Source organism: Erpetoichthys calabaricus, chromosome 2 (genome assembly GCF_900747795.2).
Source record: "Erpetoichthys calabaricus chromosome 2, fErpCal1.3, whole genome shotgun sequence".
In the NCBI taxonomy this organism is placed as follows: domain Eukaryota; kingdom Metazoa; phylum Chordata; class Cladistia; order Polypteriformes; family Polypteridae; genus Erpetoichthys; species Erpetoichthys calabaricus.
The window spans coordinates 208,190,757-208,211,528 of record NC_041395.2 but is presented as its reverse complement, the minus strand read 5'-3'; the positions used below and the strand labels follow the sequence as shown (position 1 = coordinate 208,211,528).

The window sequence follows — 20,772 nt, the reverse complement described above, 5'->3', positions numbered from 1 at the left end:
GCTTTCCTATATGGATACTTTCAGCAGGATAAAGCACCATGTGAAAAAAATCATGCCTCACTCCAAGCTGATTCCACAAACATTAAAGTGAATTTATTTTGCTTTGACAGCCTTCACAGTCCTCATTTCTCAGTCCAATGGAGCAGTTTGAGGGAAGGTGGAACTGGAGGTTGTGAACGTGAATTGTGTAACAGAAAAACTGAAGCAAATGCTTGATATTTTTGAGTGCGCATGGCCCCAAATCCCTAAGCAATGTTTTCCGGATGTTGCCAAATCCAGAAAAAGAATTATACTTGGTACTATGCAGATATGTCTTAAAGTGGCCAAGGAGAGTACATCACAGGATCAGGCAACTTATGGAGCACAAGGCGTTCACCTCCATCACTCCCGCAGTTCTGTGCTTACTCGAGCCATTTCCCACCTGCAACAGAGGCAAGACTGCCAGTGAAAACTGAAGAGGTAGCCTGAATTTATTCAGATCTGTTTTTTCATTAGGCCCAAATCCTAAGTGTCTGTATTTTAATTTTATTGACAATATACATTTTTTTTTTAAATTATCCTGTCAGCTAGTCCCCGATTTTCTGGTTTCCAACCACGAAACTGGAGAAGGTAGAAATGTATCTGTATGGAAAAGTGTTCATGCAGACAACTATATTATTTGTAAAAACAAACAAAGATGAAGGCAAATCAAAGTTGAAATGCACATGCAAAATTGCAAAAAAGGCACTGGAAAAATCCCTAAAAACATAGAAACGGCACATAAGATTTAGCAATAGAGGAGTTAAAACAACTATCCTATATTTTCCTCTAATAATAAATGAACTTTAGCATATGATGAGCTAAATGTTCCATTTAAAATAGTTGCCTAGCAACCAAGAGACACCTACAGCTAGAACTCAGCTAGCTTGCATCACAGGGCCCACCATTTTGAAACGGTCTACATCCATTCACTGTTGAAGGTGCTTTTTGAGAAATTGGCTGACTGAAAATAAAAATAGGTAAAAAAAAAAAAAATCAAAAATCGATTAATTCATCTATAAAGGACACATTAGTCAGGGTCATGGCCAATAAAAGCACCCAAGTCAACAAACAAGATGTCCTTTGATTAAAGGACACTCACATATGGCCAAGTTAGAGTCCCAGTTGAAACTTTGGACTATGGAAGGAAAATGGAGTTCATAGGAGAAACCTAACTGAATAGAAAAATCAACATGCAAACTCTAGACCAGTGTTTCTTAACCTTTCTGGTGTCACAGAAACACCAAGGGTAGAGGGTGGTCCCCTTGGTGAATCAATTGCAACTGTTAAAAGGTGGGTAGTTTGAGGATCACACTTCATAATTCACTACCACTATAAACAATTGCAACCCACCGGCAGCAGACCACAACTAACCCATTGGTTAACAAACACTGTTCAAGACCAAAGCCACACTACTAAAAGGACAAGATTGTCGAATCCAGCTAAGAACCAAGCACTAAGCCACTGATGTCAAAGAGAAAACTTCAGCAACATTCCAATTTTCTCAGACAAAATCCCTGAGATTTTAAGCATGGCTTTCTTGAAGATCTGTAATGGAAGAGATAGAATCTGATCAAAAATAAGATTTAGGCATGCTAGTTTACAAAATATAACCCATTTGGCTCTGTAGTGCAGAAATCATTCAGTCTATAAAATCATGTTGTGGTTGAAAGGTAGCAACATGTAGTCTGATTGACTTAAGGGCAATTGAATATTGATGTTATATTGTACATAGTGCCTCTCAAAGTATATCGCTATTGGGAAGATGGCTTTTGAAACAATAGTATAAAAAGGACTGGCGTCTCAATTTTACATTTTCATTTTCCAGGTTTTTCAAAGAAAATGGTGAAACAAGATGCAAAAACACAAGAACCCACTTAACTGCCATTATTCAGCCTCATTCAAAATATTCCACTATATCCCTATAATGGGCCCATTATTCAAATGCTGCATCTTCTGTGGATTCCCAGTTTGCTCCATCTCTTCCACTTCTATCACAGTGTACCCTTGTACCCAGTTGTTTCCTATCGTTCTTTCTAAAATTAAAAACTGCCTCAGCCTAATGTATTATTTAACCTCGTTGGTGTTAACCCTTAGTGGGTCTCTGGCTCAGAATCTTGTGCAAATATGGTGAAGCCCAAGTCAGCAAAGATCCACTTTATACTGTTAAGCCCAAATAACTCCCATGACATTCTGCTGCCATCTAGCGGATTAAATAACATCATGCTTAATACGTCATGAATATTCTATGCGTTTTGCCGATTAATGTTAACGCTATGGTAAGTGAACAATATGCATTAGTGGGGCTGGGCTTTAAACTAGGGATGCTACAATCATTAATATAAATACATCTGTATTTATTGGTTTTATTCATTTTAAATCATTAATTGCACTACAGCTTTTTTTGTTAAAGTATACATTTATATGTGTGTTTTTTTTTTCTTCAGTGTATCAGCTAGACATTCTTAATACTTGAGGTGTAAATTATAAATATGGATTACTATTTTAAAATTATGTAGTACTTGTTTCTTACCGAAACTTATGCTGTATGACACAGCAACAAATAATAAACAGTACAAATCTTAAAAAAAAAAAAGATACTAATGTATCAAATTTTCACAAATTGTTCATCAAGAAGACACAAAACTAACATGCTTAACAGGTTTACTAAGACACCTTTTGCTGTTAAGCTAACAAGAAGCAATTTCAAAGTCATCTAAATGTTCTTTTTCCAATTGAAAATGTAAGTTGCTGCCTTTAAAAAAGCTTGCTGTCCAAACTGAAATGATTTTTTGGGTTGATTAAAGAACAAAATAAAAAGGTCTGAATTCATTAAAGTAGCATCTGTCTAACTGCACTGGACAACTTCTCCAATTATTTTATTCTTTTTATTACTCCACTTTCTTTGACATAAAAGCTAATATTCTAATTGTCCCTCGCTCTGCTAAAACAAGCCTTGATTTGCTGCTCTTTGTTTATGCTGCAGGAAGTTTCCAGGAAAAAAAAAAAAAAAAAAGCACTACAACTAAATTACCACAAAGTAAAATGCATGGGTTGAAAAGGTAGTTTTTTTTTTTTTTGGTTTTTTTTCACCCAACTTGCCAATCTTTTTTAGTGAAAAATAGGGCAACTGGAGCATCCCTACCTTAAACCAAAAACACAATGGCAAATGAAAAGCCACAAAACCAGTTTCAGACCACCTGGAACTGAACAATACGGAGGACATTGTGAATGATCATCAGTTGTTGACACAGAAAGTGAAATGGACACCTGTTTGGTGAATTTCAACCTGTCTCAGTAATATTCATGTTTGATGTTGGGTTCATACTACTGCTAACAATCATGCTCCTCCTTATTGCTCATTTACAGGTAACCCCAGTCTAAAGATATGTTTATCACGATTATCTGGACTATGTACGACAGGGGTCTCCAACACATCACTCACAAGCTACCGGTAGCTCGCAACCCCTTTCCAAGTAGCTCGCCAAAGGGTTAATGAATCCTACATAAATTTGAAAACTTGATTAGTCAAATTAGGGGTGGGAGATCTTTCCAAAAAAATCATATCACGATCCACAATCTGAATTGCAATCTATCTTATCAATGTGGCATACACTTAAAAGAATATCTGGACTCAAACTCATCAAGACCTATGTAACACTATTTTAAATATTAAACAAAGTTGAATTCAATTGGTCTCTCGTTCGCTAGCTAACCGGAGTTAAGGAACACGCCCTGAAGCTGGCGAGTGAGTGAGGAAGGCCCCTCCCCTCGGCCCTCTGCACGTTTCTTGGATTTGCACAAATAAAATCGGTTCCACAAGCAAAATATGATATATTGTGCAATGAGAGAAGTTGTAAAAATCAACTGGAATGTTCAAGCAAATTATAGAAAAAAAACCCAAATCTAAATCCATTAAGTAGTTCTCTCGTGAAAAATGGACAGACATACAGACAATAAGACATTGGATTTTATTTATTATATATTAGTAAACCTTCAAAATAATGTGCAGCTAAAGTCTCAACAGCATTCTCAGCATTTCTTGAGCTTAGTAGAGCCAGATAACTATAAGAATCTTGACCAAGCAACTCTGAAAATGTCTGCTTTGTTTGGGTCAACATACCTCTGTGAGTCTGCCTTTTCTGACATGAATGTCATGAAATCAAAGTTCAGAACAAGACTGACAGATGAACATTTAAATGGCTCCATAAGAGTGAACCTAAGTGGCAACACTCCACCATACACGTCTCTTGTTGACTCCATGCTGTGCTAGTGCCAAGGACATAGTACATCACACTGGAAGGGCATGAAAGAGTTTGGTATCAAGGTCTACATGCTGTGAAAAGCAAGCTCTGGGTACATCTAATCTAATCTGGAACTCTGTACTTTACACTAGCAGAAAGACAAATGGGATGACAAGCACAGTCAATGTGGCATCGATACACCATCTGTGTTTTCACCGGCAGTTTCTTTACTTGACCAAGATTACTGTACAACAATGGGCAGTTTCTATACCTCACCTGAAGTGCAGTAACGCCGTGATATGCCTGCTGACTGTGGTCTAGTGAATGTATCAAGCTGCTGCGTGGCGCAATAGTTTTGTTGTAATAAGGCAAGAAGAATGCAAACAAGTGGAAGGAGAGAAAGAAAGACATCTGCCTCCTAAGCACTGTTCACATACCATTGAACGTCAATGTTTGTGTTAGTGGAAAATGTGAAAGTCCCTATGCCTTTCATCATGGTAGGCTACAATAACACAATGGGTGGTGTCGAGCGTGCAACTCAGTCATGGACTTTCTATTCTACCCAGTCAAGTGCAAATATGTTTAAATTAGAAATGTGTCTCATGGCATAGACAGTGCCTAGGAATTTCACAAGTGATGGTGCAATTCCTGACAACAACAAAGAATAAGAAGCATGACTTCCCTAACCAAATACAGGTAAAATTCTGTTACAACGAACTTCCAGGGACCTAAAAAATATTTTGTTGTAATGAGATTCTGTATTTGTCACTATAGTGCTTTCTTTCACTTGCGTCCAGGCGTTTGCAATCATTTCAATAGCTCCTTTCACATTAATTTTCATCTCCTCCTGTCTACAAGTTATGCGATGAGATTTTTTCTCAGCATTTCCTTGCGATAATATATTTTCAGGGTGCGAATGATGCTCAAATCCAATGGCTGAAGCACTGCTGTGCAATTGGGTGGGAGGAATTCAACGCGAACATTGTCTAAATGTGGAAGCATGTTGTGGGCAGCACAGTTATCAATCAGAAGCCGAATTATCCTTTTCTTCTTCATCTGAGCTCTTTTGGGACCTATCCCCCCCACCCAATGGGATGACATGCCGAAGTGCGTCCCGAAGCGTGATTGCCGGGTCTGTGGAAGATTATTTGTTCATTGCCAGGGCAGGGCAACAGCAGGCTCACAGCGGTGCAGAGAAGCGCCACAGAAGCAAATCCTAAGAGATCAGGGTCACGCTATAAGTCCCTGTCTTGCACCCCAAAACACGAGGCCGAGTCTCAGTACTTTAACAAAAGCAGCTTTATTCAGCTTGAAACAGGAACAGCAGGGTTATTTATTGTAGCAGGATCTTCCACTTTACTATACACCAACACAGCAGTCAGGCAGGGTAGTGGCCAGGTTAATGGCCAAGTAATCCTGTTCCCTGCATTACAATGTTCCTTGCATCACCCATCGAGATCTTTTCTGTTTCCTTCAGAGGAGAGACGCAGCAGAGCTGTGAGCCTGCTGTTGCTCCGGCAACAGATAAACAGTCTTCCACAGACGCGGTGATCGCTCTTCGGCTTGTTGTCCAGTTGTGGGAGGTCCCAAGAGAGTTAAACATCACATTTTCTTGAATGAGTGCCGCATTAATAGGAATGTTTCTTGAACGAGCATCACTGAACCACATAACAGCTTTTTTGACGTCTTTAAATGCAGCAGGTTGCATGTGTTTTATTTTTTTGCTTGGTCTTTCAAGAAAGTTGAGTGTTGATGGCGAAATTCTGAATTCATTGGCAACATCTTTTTTCTTTTTGCCACAATAGAGAGCTACTAAAACGTAAAGTCTTTTTTTTCTAATATGAACTGTTGTCATTTTTTCATGTCTGCCATTTCTATAGGAGGGTGACAATGAGTTAAATTCCAATGGATGTTTTTCAAATGTTGACAAGCAATAAGCAAAAGGTATCACTGAAAACCACAGGAAACAAAAAAGGCAAAAAAACAGTACGAGGAAAGTTCGAAGAAAGAAAAAAAAAAATTACAGTGTTTCTGTTTGGGGATCATTGTGCACAACTTAGCTGCGACCACAAAACTAATGCTCTGTGGATGATTCATTCAGGCATTTCAAGGTCTTATGGGCACTTCATTGTAATGAAATATCTGTAGTATGTATTTCTATAGACTCATGTCATATGGGGAAACTGTCGGGACCATAAAAATAATTTGTTATAATGAAAATTTTGTTGTAAAGATATTCGTTGTAATGAAATTTTACCTGTATGTGATGTTGCAGGGCTGAGTTGCCTCTTTTGGTGTCCATGACTATTAAACAATCACAACAATTGTAAATTCTGTAACCGGTCGTGCCACACCAAAACCCACATGAGGTTGCATGTTCAGATACCAGAGGCAACATTTATGAAGGTGAAAGGGGAACCATCACACTGAAATCAAAAGCAACTTCTTTCACCCTCTTGTGCCAGTAGTTATATGTAAACAGAAGAAATCCAGCTGCTACCAGTATAACCCATCTAAGTTATTTTTTTTTTTCCCCACAGCTAGCAGGTGGGAGTAATGTAGCTTTATGCTCACTGCCTCTTGGGATCAAATATGCAGATGAGCAGCAAGCAGGTTATTAGAAAAACAGCCCCCACCAAGGTCAAAGGGAAGCCACCTGTAACTCAATCTCACAAATGTGACTTTTTCCACAGCTCCCACGAGGCTATGCTGGCTGTACAAACTTTGCATCAGCATTCGGCATGAAACCCACACAGAAATGGTTCTGAGTGAATGCGAGCCTCTGCTCAGTGGCTTCAACGCCTGTGCTGCATGCAGTGTTTGGGAAGAAAGCCCACAAAGCTCTTCTGTCCTCTCAGTGAACAGTTTATGTGTGGGTTGCCCTACAATAACAATCCACTCTGGCCATAATAACAACCACAACAACAACAAGACTGCTTAAGAAAGCAGTCTTGTGAAGGCGTATCCTAGGAGTTTCTCTCTCAGACTAGAGCCGGGCCCAGCCTCTCCCGAGAGCGCCGCCAGCTGTTCCGCCTCTTGGCACAAGGCTCCCTTTGAAGGCAGACTGGGTGCCTTGACAGAGAAACATTGTCAAGGCGAGGTTACGGGCAGCTGTTTGCCCCTGGGGGGGGGGGGGGGGGTAAAGAGCACTGAGGTCATTAGAAAAAACATTCATTAGTTTGTCCTGCCTGGGCTTTCGACTTCTCTACTGAATTAATGCCAAGGATTTTAAAATCTAGTGCATGAAAATGACAGGCAGGAAAGGACGGGCTAATTGTGAAACACGAGATCAGGGTGTCTCATGACTGCTGATCACTATTAAATGCTAGAGCAATGTTGGGGGTGGGAAGGAGGGGAGAAGGAAGATAAAGAAGAAAATTCAAAGAATCTCCTTGAACATCAGCTGTGGTCCTGACAAACAAAGAAGGGACCCTTCAAAAACCAATGATGCTGTATGGATGAGACAGCAGCATTGTGGCTTTACTGGACTCTGGCATGACTAGTGCAGACACAAAAACCCATATCATCTCAATGTACACCTACCTCTTCATTGCACTGTGATGGGGCTACCATAGAGATTGAGCTATACACTTTAAACAGCAGGTGGTCTGCACAGATGTGTCAGCTCAGTTAAACAAGGCTGATCCCAACATTCCTCAGCAACTTCCAGACGCCAGGCTAATAGCCTTGAGGCCCATGGTGGAAGGAAGTGGGAACAAGAGCTAAACTGGCTTCTACTGAACAGCAGGTGGCAACTGGAGGGACAGGATGGTTGGGATAGGGACTGCAGCCAAATGGCTAAGTCATGGTTTATCCTACGCCACCCGTATACTGTAAACTGCAGGTCATGCAGTTTAAATTATACGTTACAGGAATTCATTCAAACAGAGCCAAAATTCAGCATGACAAGTCTTTCACCTTTACTCTGTTGTTGAGTCGGACCGAGAACAACAATGTCACTTTATGCGCCTATCCTCGACATTTGTTTTAATTTTCAGCTTTTATTCACACAACTTCAGGGTTTCCACATTCTCAAGAGCAGGAAACTTTTGAAAATGTCAGGGTGGCATTTCAGTGCAGACAGGCGAAAACAAAGCTCTGGCAGATTAAATGCTTATTAGATGGCCCTTCTCTGATTGGACAATGCACATTACAATGTCTCGGTTTGCCGATTGGTCAGCTTATACAAAAGAAAAACATTCTGGCATAGCAGTCATAGAAATGTTGCTTTCTATGGCACTTGTTGTGTTGACTACTTATATGCATTTAAATTGCATTTTGTGCAACTTTTAGAAAGTATGATAAAGCGATTACACACAAGAAAAGGACAGAGTCATCAGTCATATATACAGTATATTCTCTCGTTTAAGTTCTCCTGCAGATAAGTCGGGCTTGATTTTACTGTATAATGTCCGGTATTTTATTATGTTGGTCATATAAGTCGAATGCGGGAAACTCATGCTATTGCTCCAAGAGATTATGATATGCTAACACCCACCTGAGAGAGTAACCCACGGAGCATACTACCTTTATCCCCCCCCCCATGTATTGTGCCTACGTGACCACACAGTAATACCCAAACAATTCCGAAGTTATGTTTGCATGGCTTTGTGTATCTCACACCCTCATCATAACAGCATCCCTTATCTACGATGGAGCATTTGATCAGAAGAAAATATGAAGCTAGTTTTAAATTAAAAGTGGTAAAAGAAACTGGTAACTGCGCTGCTGCAACAAAATTCGACGTGTCTGAGAAATTGATGCAAGACTGGAGGAATAAAGATGTAAAAAAAAAAAAAAAACAACATTAAAAATAAAAATAAAATTGTATTTTTGAATGGGCATATAATTCAGGGTCTGATTTTAGGATCAAGTTTTCAGGTCACAAAATAATGCAAATATATGCGGTATATATACGGTATGCTAAAACGAGACAAGCACATTCAGTCCAATTGGCATTCCATGATGTGGGTGTTCAGACTATACATATATGATGCATACTTACTGCAGTCACAACACAATGTATTTCATGAAAACTGAAGGTGAATCAGAAAAATCCGGTCATGAGACTGCTCACACTAAAAGACAGCCGACCCTGCTGCAGTCCAACCGTTACTGGTAATCGGGCATCACAATTTCTCTCATACTAATAAATGAACCAACGAACAATGTAGTTATACCAACTCACAGGTTTAAGGTCGGTGACTGCTTAAAACTAAAAATCATAGTGAATTCTTGTTTTAAGATGTCTACGCTGCATGCATGGCCAGTATAGGCGAACAATTATTTCATTTGGGTTTTCAGACATTTTAGATTGGACAAAAATACTTTCACAAAAATTATAAAAATGGTAGTGTGGATGGAGGTTGTTTTCATCTAAAAGAGAACACGGTAGTGTGGATGTGGCCAAATACATTTAAAAGGAGATTAACAAGGGGGATAAAATACAATAAAGAAATGAGGTTACCTAACCAGCTGATCATGAGAACTCGCAAAGGAGCAAATATAGGTCTGGCCCTGGAAATTGGCAAAGCGCATCCCAACACCAGATTTTAAGGGTGGAACACCTTCAAAAGTGTAGTATATGTCAAGTATATCAGTATATCAAGTTTTAAGTCCGTTCTACACTTTTAACACTAGAATTACCAAAGCCTACGAAAAAATTTGTAATTCCGTCCCACCTTAAATTCCTTCGCACCTCTCCATCAGTGTCTTTTGTCTTGTCGATAAGCAGCAAGCAGCCTGCTATCATATCCCCTCCGACGCCGCACAAGGTTTTCTCAGCTGAAGTCTGTTTACCTGAATGTCAGTTGCTTAGAGTTGTACAGAGCAAATACTATATTAGTTATTTGGAACACATGCATTTCATGTGTGTTCTGTGTCTACAACAATCTATATAAACACATTGTTAAATAAAACGTTTTTAATTTTTTAGTAATAAATTGACAAAAATGTAGACATGAAGTCCAAATATCAAATAAACACTTTCATAAAAGGTACAAGTATAACAAAACAAGTGCACTTTTATTCAAGAATATAACTGCAGAAAAAGAACCTGCATTAAGGTGCGACATTGACATGCCCTTATCCCCTTGTAGACGATTGTTGCAAAATCGCTTCTGGCCTGAATGCAGCCAAGGTGGCATATGTATCCCGCCAATGTCGGTTGATGTGTATTTGATACGTACCAAGGATCGTATGGGAAGCAGTAATCATGGAAACTACATCCGCCTAATGGAAGCGAAGTGTTGGCGTGGCCATGCACGTAGATTTTGGCTGCTAATTTTGAGAAATTGTCCAAATTTGAGGTTTGCTAAAATAAAAATATGTACCAGCTTGTTTGCTATATTCAAATTAACAATCTCCACTTAATTTAGCATCTGCTTGACAGCAAAAAACACAAATAATTTCTTTTTTTATATAATTGTAAATAAATTTAGGCAACAAGGGGTTAATACGACTGCTTTGGTGGTGTAGCAGTAAAAACTGCTGACTGGTAATCAAACGACCACGGGTTCGACCCCTGACCACTCTGTTTTGAGAAGTGAGCTGCTCTTATTCTTACTATTTTAGAATAAAAAGATACATTTGATTTGAATCTGTAACAGCCGATGTAAATTTATGGTACTTGTAAAGGTTAGCTTTGGTTTTTTTTTTTGGTTTTTTTTTTCTATTCAGTTTTATTCTCCCAGTCACATTCACGCTCCCCCCCCCAATCTGACAATGCTGTTTTCAAATAAAGACGCACTATATCAGAGGTGAACTCAGATGATGATGAGGGTTCTACGTCAGAGAAAGAATGCATGTCGCACTTTTCGGTTTCTGTTTCTGCTTAAGAAAGCAGTTTTGTGAAGCCGTATCGTATCCTAGGAGTTTGTCTCTCAGACTAGAGCTGGGCCCAGCCCTGATTTAACAATGTGTTTACATAGATTGTTGTAGACACGGAACACACATGAAATGCATGTGTTCCAAATAACGATATAGTATTTACTCTATACAACTCTAAGCAACTGACACGCAGGTAAACAGACTTGAGCTGAGAAAACTTTGTGACCCTTCTGCGGTGGAGTGGGGGATGTGATAGCAGGCGGCTTATCGACACTTTTACAAGACAAAAGACGCTGACGGAGAGGTGTGAAAGGATTTAAGGTGGGACAGAATTACGAGTTTTTTCGTAGGCTTTGATAATTCTAGTGCTAAAAGCAAAGACAGGTTAGCCTTTCACTGCCCTGACCTTCAAATCCATGGGCTGGGGCCATAGCAATGGTTCATTGGGTCACCGATTTTATAAGAACACAGCATTCTCAAACCTGCATAAATCTAATTCAGGGTCATGGAGTGCTTATTACATTTATACAATGCAAATCAACCCAAGGATCAGGGGTGTCTTTCCTGACCTCTGACACCTTGCAAAGGTGAGTGCACCTTATATCTGAACACAGTCTGTGAAGACCCTAGTTCCATGTCACTGAGAAATATGCTAACCAAGTTGCAAAATGACATACTAGGCAGGTTAACCTGTGATATTAATCCCAATAAGAAATATCTAGCTACCACCACCTAGTATCTCCATGCCACGTCCCACCAAAAACTTGGCTGCTATTTCAGTCCACGCACTTAACTGCACCCCCCACACCAGCAGGCATCACAGTCAGACAAGTGAGTGACTAAGTTTGTGGAATAAATCACCACACACAGCCATTTCATCCTAGCAGGATGAAGCTACTGACTCATAGCCATCTCACAGCAAGATAAGATCTGTGCCTCAACATCCAGGATATGGACTAAGAGAAGGCAGCTAGCAAACCTAGCACATCCTACTCCCTTCCTGGCTCTTTCAGCTATGGACACTAAAGCTGCTTTCAGCCTAATCCTAAAAACATCCCTTAAATCAACTACCGTAACTTAATAGTGTTCAGCAGAAGCAGCCAGATACCATTATTTTAAAATGAATAATAGGCCAGAGCATCCCCAAGAGTGCCAACACTTAAGAGTACAGGATTATTTGTCAAAGACTGTCCTCTCAGAGCAAGCAACATGTACACGTTCAGGAATTGGATCCAACCTTATCAATATTTTGTTTCATTACCTAAAAGCATCTAAACTGTTTTTTGAGGCAATGCTAACTGCTGTCACAACTGAAACAGAGTTTGTCATCTACTATATAATAAAACACTAAGGTCTGTGTGTGTGTCCCATTTCTCCAAACAATCTGATTGGTCATTTTGGTTTTGGTGACTCAACTGAAAGAGGAAGTGTGAATGTAAGACACACAAGGAGGAGCAAGGGTATAGCAGACATGCTGAGAGAAACGCCTTCAAAGATGAGAAGGATAAAAGCAAGCAGGGATGAGCAAATTGCCTCAAAATGACAGAGGCTGAGAAGCAAGCTTTAACAGGAAAGCACTCAACACAGTGCACCGATAATGAATGATTCAGACACAGGAGGATACTGAAGAAAGGTAGCGCAAGAGATATCAAATATTTTAACATTTATTCTATTACCTGACTTTGACATGTAACATGGCTAGTATTTTATTATTTTATTTTAGTTTATTTTATCCCCTCATTTCTACCCGATTATGCCATCATTTCTCCACTTGGTTGCTATGATGGTGTGTGTCACTGGGAGCAATACTAGGCGTTTGCATGCGTGTGACATCACAGGGATTTGGTTACATGGTTTTGGTGGCCATCTCATTCAAGGCTGGCAGCACGCACTATTACTCCGTATGTTTAAATGAATGCACAAAGCCATATATGAATAGATCAAATTGGTCACAAAGTCTATTATACCACCTCGGCTCCAACACTATTTTCTTAAATTTAAAAATAAATGAAAACCCACTACATGCTATGGATAGAAATTCAAAAGAGAAACTGACAGTAAAGACCCCATATGTACAAGGGTCCAAATGTGTTTGTGTGACCCAAGAATGAAAGGGTGCCTAAGTGAAGGAGCAACTCAATTCAATTGTGAGTCACAATGCGTAGACTTTCCATTCTTTGCAAGCAGGTGCAGACAATGTACTGTCTTCCATGGGATACAAACCCAGAAACTGGTGGAGGAGAAGAGTTAAAGAAATCATGCTGAAGGTCTGAACTGAAGCCTGACATAATCCTCCTTCTCTACACAGAACATTTGGGTGAAATGAGGTGGAGCTCTACAACTCAAAGAACCCAGCAGGCAGTCAAAAAGCTTTAACTACTCTTGTGGGAATCCCTTTGGGATGTTGGAAAGATGTAGCTGCAGTAAAAGTTTAGAACAGCAGAAGGCAGCTTCTGGCCTTTCAATTAAACACCTGATGTATGTGTCTCTCTCTCACACACACACACACACACACACACACACACACACACACACACACACGACAACCAGTGAAAGAAATAAAATTAACTTTAGCTGGGAGATCAGGGATCACTGACAGGGAGCCCAGGTCTAGGACACCAATGGGAGTAGAACTGAAGAGATTTTTTGATAGGGGAACCCAAGCAAGTACTGAAGAGGCCAAATAGAAAACACAGAGAGATTACATCCACACTGTGTGTGCGTGTCTGTGTGTGTTTATGAGAGAATTAGGACAATCAAGCCAAAGAATGAAGAAAATAAAGATATATGCAAATCCCATATCAGGTTCTCTGGTTGCCAAGGGGATGTCCAGTCAAAGTGGCTGTGTAAATGTGTGGGTGTTCAAGGGTGTGTAAGCATACTTATTACTGAGTGTCTTTCAGCGTGCCCAGGTATGCCTGCTAAAAGGCATGTAGCTCCATGCGAGTCTAAATGACCAGAAAGTGGCATGCAAGTTTTCTAATAACTGCGGCCACTTAATGTTTAGATGTGATGAGGTGGGCAAACTACCCTTAAAACTTGTGAGCGAAAGAAAACAAGAGCTAGAATTAGGTTATGCTTTTGTTTATTATTATCAATGCTTGTGAAACACAAAAAATTACTGCAATGCCAAAATTGTTTATCTAAAATTTGAATTTGACAGTGAGACAAAGAGAAATGAAGTGCAGTATGGCATTTTAATAGCAGCCAATGTCTTTAGTTAACTATCATTTAACAAGATTCCAAAAGTATATACCATGATCCTAAGAGATGAATAAGTACAGTTTTTGTGGGTGATTATTTTTTTTATAAAGCTTAAATCATTCATAAGCATTTAGATGAAATCACCTTGTCTTTGGCTACTGGGACGTTCATTCCAGTCAAGCCCTGCAGGCATGTACAGTAATTTGCATGCCAATATTGTCCTGTGTGTCTGTGGTGGTTATGTACATGCATGGTCAGTGCAGTCCATATTCACTACTTACTTGGGCAACTCAGCGCCTCCTTGGCTGTGATACTCTTGTTGCAGGCATAGCACAGGGTGGTCCCCGACACGGTGATACAATTAAACAGGTGTCCATTGGTGTAGCGAGCCTCCCTCTCTCTTGACTCCTTTTCCTTCTCCTTCACACGTTCCTTTTCTTTATTCTGTAAACAGAAGAGAGAGATAACCCAGTTGTAGTTAAAGAGGCCACACAGTTGAAGTGAGGGACAGGTGCTTAAGTGTCCTGCCTCCACTTATGTCCCTTACTGGTGGTCTGAGGTGTTTTTTTTTTTTTTGTTTTTAAAGTAGCCATCTGTAGCCAACAGAACAACATGGAATTGAATTAAAGATGGAAACAACTACATGAATTCTAAGAATGCAATCTCCTTAGTAAAGCAGCTGCAGTGACTTATGGATCATAGTGTTAATGCTGCTCAACAGACACATACATGCAAATATAAAATACCAGACATGTCGGGAATGAGAAGTCATATCCCGCATTATAAAGGGGACAAAACATATTAAAAGATTATTTAAGTTACATCAGATTTTAACAAAAAGCAGTGGTTTATAATGTTTTTATGCATTCTCCTTCCTTTTAAATTCACTGTGCAACCCAATCAGTACTGTAAGCCAATTATGGTCTTTGAACTTCACTGGGATTGTCAAACTAAACACATACTGGAAACACAGACCTACCAAGTAGAACACCGTGACACTAGGACTCAGTGGTCATTTGCAGTTGAAATCCAGTAAGGAGGGATCCTGTGCTAGTTTTTACATAATGATTTGCTGAGGCTCTCCAAAGCCAAAGAATCAGTACATCAATAAATCCAATACTGGTGCTTCTGTTAAAATTTAAAAAAGGTCGCCACAAGGGGTGTTAGGCGCTTTTGAGTATTTTTCAGAAAAATGCTAGCAGCCTGGCCACACGTGGAAAGATCAATGCATTTTAAAGGACAATTATGTGTAGGCATTGCTAAAGGCAACTTGGCGACAAGTACAATCACAGCATGTAACCGAAAACATAATATGCAAGTGGAGACTGAACAGAAGAATCACAGCATAAACAAGTACATTTATTGTATGTTGTTTAATCGCAAGGCGTTTATTACTTTTAGGACTTAGGTAAAGTGTCAATTTTAGATTATATTGATTCTAAGGGTTTCACTTTTTTGTCCAATTTTTGGGTTGCACTGTAGTTAAATGGAGTCCTTTTATCCTCATATATGTTGAGGCACAAAGGGAACTTCCAGAGTGAGTGTGTCACGTCTGCTGTATTCATTTTGAGTGCCTCAAGCCTGAAGAAAACTAACCATTTAGGTCCCATAAGTAGTCTCTCCTGTTGTATTGACTGCATTTACTTGAAAAGACTGAATAGAAGAAGAACATGCAAATACAGTAGAACCCCGACTATCTGAGGAAACATGGACCGATGCTACCTCACATAGCTAAAAACTCTGATAAAACAGATAGCTGCTGTAGTGGTGACACTGCGCTGAGAAGATGGGGGCAGACGCAAAGAAAGATCAGCTAACGACATCAGGGAAACTCACCATTCACACTGGACAGAGATGGGTTACGTGGAAGACTGATGGAGGTCTACATTTAGTTCACCCCGAAAAGCGCTGGTTCAAAGCTCACCACAGCGCAAACCTTCGAACCAAGATGCTTCGTGGTGCAAGTGCACAGCAATTTGATTGGTGGCAACAGTGGGATTTAAACTGTCGACAAAGCACCGACAAAGTGGGGGCGGACACAGATCAGCTGATGTCACCAGGGAAGCACATCGCACATGGTGGTCAAAGACAGTCTCTGCGCAGCCTATGGATGGACCTCTCCATTTAGCTCACTCTGGAAAATGCTAGCCTCAGAGCCAGAGAATGCAGGTTTGCAGTTCACCACAGCACACTTAAGTGTATAAACATAAACAATTGAACATGTGTACAGAGACAAAGCGGAGGACACACTGATAACAGCCGAGTGGTGTAGTTTGGGTGGATGCACACATTCCCACAGCCATCAGCTGCTTGCTCGGTACAGCAGAGGTTAAAAAGTAAAAAATTTTTTACATGCTCGGTACAATATTCACAGCAAAGGTTTTAAAGAACTGCACGCAGTACATTACACTTACAGGTTCACCCTCAGATAATGCAGAAACTCAGTAAATCAGGGTGCAGGTAATTGGGGTTTTACTGTATAATTAAAAAAAAAAAAAAAAGTTCACACACTGTAGGTTATGCTGTACCCAAGTAACAGTCTTTTAATGCATTCTCACTTTTTTTAGTGTTCTGCACCAAACCACTATACAGTGTTTGCATGCTCCTTTTAAATGGTGTTTCATAAAAGGCTTCTGGAAGGGGCCTCATTTGAAATAACAGGGATGGCCACTCCAAACCATGGAAGATGGTGAAAAGATTTCACTCTGAAAAGGCACATGAACCTGACTGAATGTTAAAGTTAGGAATTTAAACCACTGTTTCATTAATTCATTCTGGGCTATCAATTGATACCCACTCTGATGGGCGGGAGGATATTAATAGAATTAAAACTTCTTTGTAGGGTTCTTCACAGTAGAAAGGCTCCGTCTGCTGTAGTTGAGATGCATAGCAGCATTCAGGTAAGCAGCATGGTGAGGTGACAATGGCACTGAAACTCACATCACAGGGACACCAGTTCAATTCCTACCTCTGCCTCACTGAGTAACCCTAAGCAAGTCACTTAACATGCCTCTCCTAAATCTTTAAAAACCCTATAAAGAATTTTAAGATATATCAATCTTATAAAATCACCCTAGAGTATGTCATCTTCCAAATTAAGAATAATGGTTCAGTACCATTAGCTTTCCAAGTGTAGCCACTATTTCTCCCAGGTGCTGCACCGCACCTACCCACATGCACATTTACTGACCCTTTCACACAAGCACTACATATCACTCAATCTCAGGCTACGACAGCAGGTAGCCTTCTTAATGTGGTCTCTTTTTGAGAGACTTCAAAATGTGATGGTCAAATGGCATTACCCATCCTTATCTGACATGAACAATTGAAATAAAGTGATACTATTGTTGTTATTATATGGAAGTGTGATATCTATTTTTTCATTGTATTTTCACTTTACAAGTGAATAATCTCCCATCACTGCTGTTGATGTTTCATTGTCCTTTCCCTGCATAAATAAAAAGGCAGTCTGCAGAAGCCGTTGAAATATTTTAAAGAAGTCCAATGCAATAAACAGGATACTATTTACAACAACACTTATTTACTACATAGCTTAAAGCAGACTACTGAATTTGGAAATAATAAATCCATAGACAAAAGTCTAATATAATACAAATATAAATCATAAGTCTAAATGACTAGAATGCCCTCAAAAAACAAATATAAAGTGCATGCTAACAGCAGTGAAGAGGAAAATAAAACTGCTGCATCCTACAAATCCTGTAGAAAGGCTAACTGTTGGAGGTTGGAAGTGTTCATATGTACCTCAGGAGGCTGAGGTGCTCTGGACCAATTTAACACAACTAAAGTTATAACACTACTAATGAGTTCAGAAGCTGCAGCAGTCAGTGTCCCAATTTGTTATGCCTTCAAAACAAAGCTGTCAGACTGACACAAGTTGGCAATATTTCAACGTTTAAATTTATTGTCATGTGTACGTAGTTTCTCACAAACTTTAGCCAGTGCTACAATACCAACAATAAAAAATGAATACAGTGATTACATCACTATACAGTACTCATAAATGCAAAAGTTTCATTAATGGCAGTCAAATTCAGAAGAGTACAGGCAAAGAAGATAAAAGTGAAGACAGAACAGAACACTGACCAGGCCCATTCGAGTCTGTGACTTCATCAGATTTCTCAGTCCTGTGCATACGTGGCGATAAATCAAAGCTCTCATAATATCACATGATATGAACTCCCTTCTCCACCCCATTCTGTCTGCTGTCCCCAACTATTAACATCTCCCGCAAATCTTCCTTTTTTCCCCCCATAAGCTCATAAACAGGGAAACCAATGTTGAATTTTCAAATTTCAATTGATTTCAGGTGCAAAAACACTGGGGTAGGCAGCTGAACATGGAAGTTCAAGGCAGCATCTACCACCTTTCTCAGGAATTTGACACATTCTCGGTTTGTGTTCTAACACACAAGCCAAAGATGTTTATGGGTCAGCAGCAAAAAGGGAAACAGGCTGTATGCTCTGTGCAGAGGAAGTCTTCTGTTCCTGTATAGAAAAACCATGCCTCACAACCAGGAATGAGCATGAAAACAAAAAGAAGCCTATCTTAAAACTGACAGGCGTACAGATACTGTACTTGCAGTTGGCAAGCCAACTTTGTTATATAGAACTTTTAACACACAAAGTTGTCAAAAAGCAGCTGACAAGCCTAATTTATATCATAGGTGGCACCGAAATCCAAGGTAGCAGTCTGTATTAAGCATTGACAATATAACAAAACCAAGTGGCTACTGTAGCTACACAGCAAATAAAGCATCAGATATCTGCGAAGATTGGACACCTTTTAAACTATGTAGCCACAACAGACCCAGAAGCCAGAGGAATGTGTGTATAGCATGCCCAGAGATTTAAATATGCGTTTCACAAACCACAGGTAGATACACCCTGAAGCATGCCCTATACTTTAGTGATCCTGACTCGTCTCAAATTCTGGGTCCTCTATACTACTAACCTGCCTGCCTCCCAAGTACCCAGCAGTCCTATTACTCTTACATGATGGCTTACAAATTCCAACGCACTTTGTCCTGCCCCACACGACTAGGCAGTCTAGGTTAATGTTGAATTGATGCACATCCAGGAATCATCAGGCACAAGGCATTTACTAATTCTGCACCTGCACACAACCATTGAGTAAATATGAACCTATGAAAAGTATCCACCCAATTATGCATTTTCTGAAGCATGTCTAGTAGCGTTCTGTGAATATACCATAACTTTAACCTGGAAAATCCTGAACAAGTAGGTATGAAAATGAATGGATGGATGGCTGGATGCATGGACAGACAGACAAAGACCCAACCTTTACTGAAGCCAAGGATGTCTTGGAAATTCATCACCAATAGCAACCCGCTGATCTGTGAACCAGACATAAATAACTGGATGAAAGTCATCATTTTCTCCTATCCCTAAGCTGAGCGCTCCAGCCAAATGATAAAACCTTAAGTGTATAAACGGCTTCGTCAAGAGAAGGCAGACACTCTTCAGTTAATTTAAAGGCCCATGATGGAGACTGTGCAGAGGCAGGTCCCAGGCTTACTTAGCAGTGCAGAACAGCTTCTCATGTTCAGCACCTCTATGTTTGGGTTAAAGCAATCCTCCCAGTTTATAGCTGATTAAGAGGTCAGAAGAAAGATGCCCGATCAGTGGAAGAGACATCTGATACATGAGTGGATCCAAGTCCCTAAGTATTTGGAAAGCTTGAAAGAGTAGGTCATAGGGAGCTTCTAAAATGCAGATAGCCATGCACAGTCTTCGAAAGAACTAGTCAGCTTGTAAAAGGAGGCCCCAGACAGATGGGTATCAGGTTCAGGTTGATTGACGGTACCTTTCCCAGCCAAGGAAGCCATTATTGAGGAAGGACAGAGGGAGACTAGACTGCCTCTCAAACATGTGTTCTCCCAAAACAATGGTATGGCTCCTGTTTGAAAACCTGCAGAGCTGCATAGGAGTTGTAGTTCTGGTGGGCAGCCCTGTTGTCCTCAGGTGTCACTAAAGGCATCTGCTGCCAGCATAGTCAGCAGGATTCCTGGCCGTCTGTTTAGAGGGGACAATTAACAGCTTCCCGGGCAGGAAAGACACCACAAGCTATTCAGTATTCCGATCCTTCTGTATCATCCTTTACAAATGGTTTATTACATGGAAGATGACTAAATACATTTTAAAGACAGTATATTTTGGTTCAGGGCGGCACGGTGGCGCAGTGGGTAGCGCTGCTGCCTCGCAGTTGGGAGACCTGGGGACCCGGGTTCGCTTCCCGGGTCCTCCCTGCGTGGAGTTTGCATGTTCTCCCCGTGTCTGCGTGGGTTTCCTCCGGGCGCTCCGGTTTCCTCCCACAGTCCAAAGACATGCAGGTTAGGTGGATTGGCGATTCTAAATTGGCCCTAGTGTGTGCTTGGTGTGTGGGTGTGTTTGTGTGTGTCCTGCGGTGGGTTGGCACCCTGCCCGGGATTGTTTCC

The 20,772-nt window shown here is 40.3% G+C and overlaps 1 protein-coding gene across 4 annotated transcripts in view; it reads right to left on the bottom strand.

Annotated features, from left to right (window-relative positions):
• The window catches only part of arhgef1a (Rho guanine nucleotide exchange factor (GEF) 1a), a 260,502-nt gene that overhangs the window by 59,087 nt on the left and 180,643 nt on the right, over positions 1 to 20,772 (bottom strand). For all 4 annotated transcript variants that reach the window (XM_028795071.2, XM_028795072.2, XM_028795074.2 and 1 more), the window contains one exon: positions 14,576 to 14,738. In XM_028795071.2, coding sequence (XP_028650904.1) covers positions 14,576 to 14,738 — 163 coding nt within the window. The remainder of the gene's footprint in view (positions 1 to 14,575; positions 14,739 to 20,772) is intronic.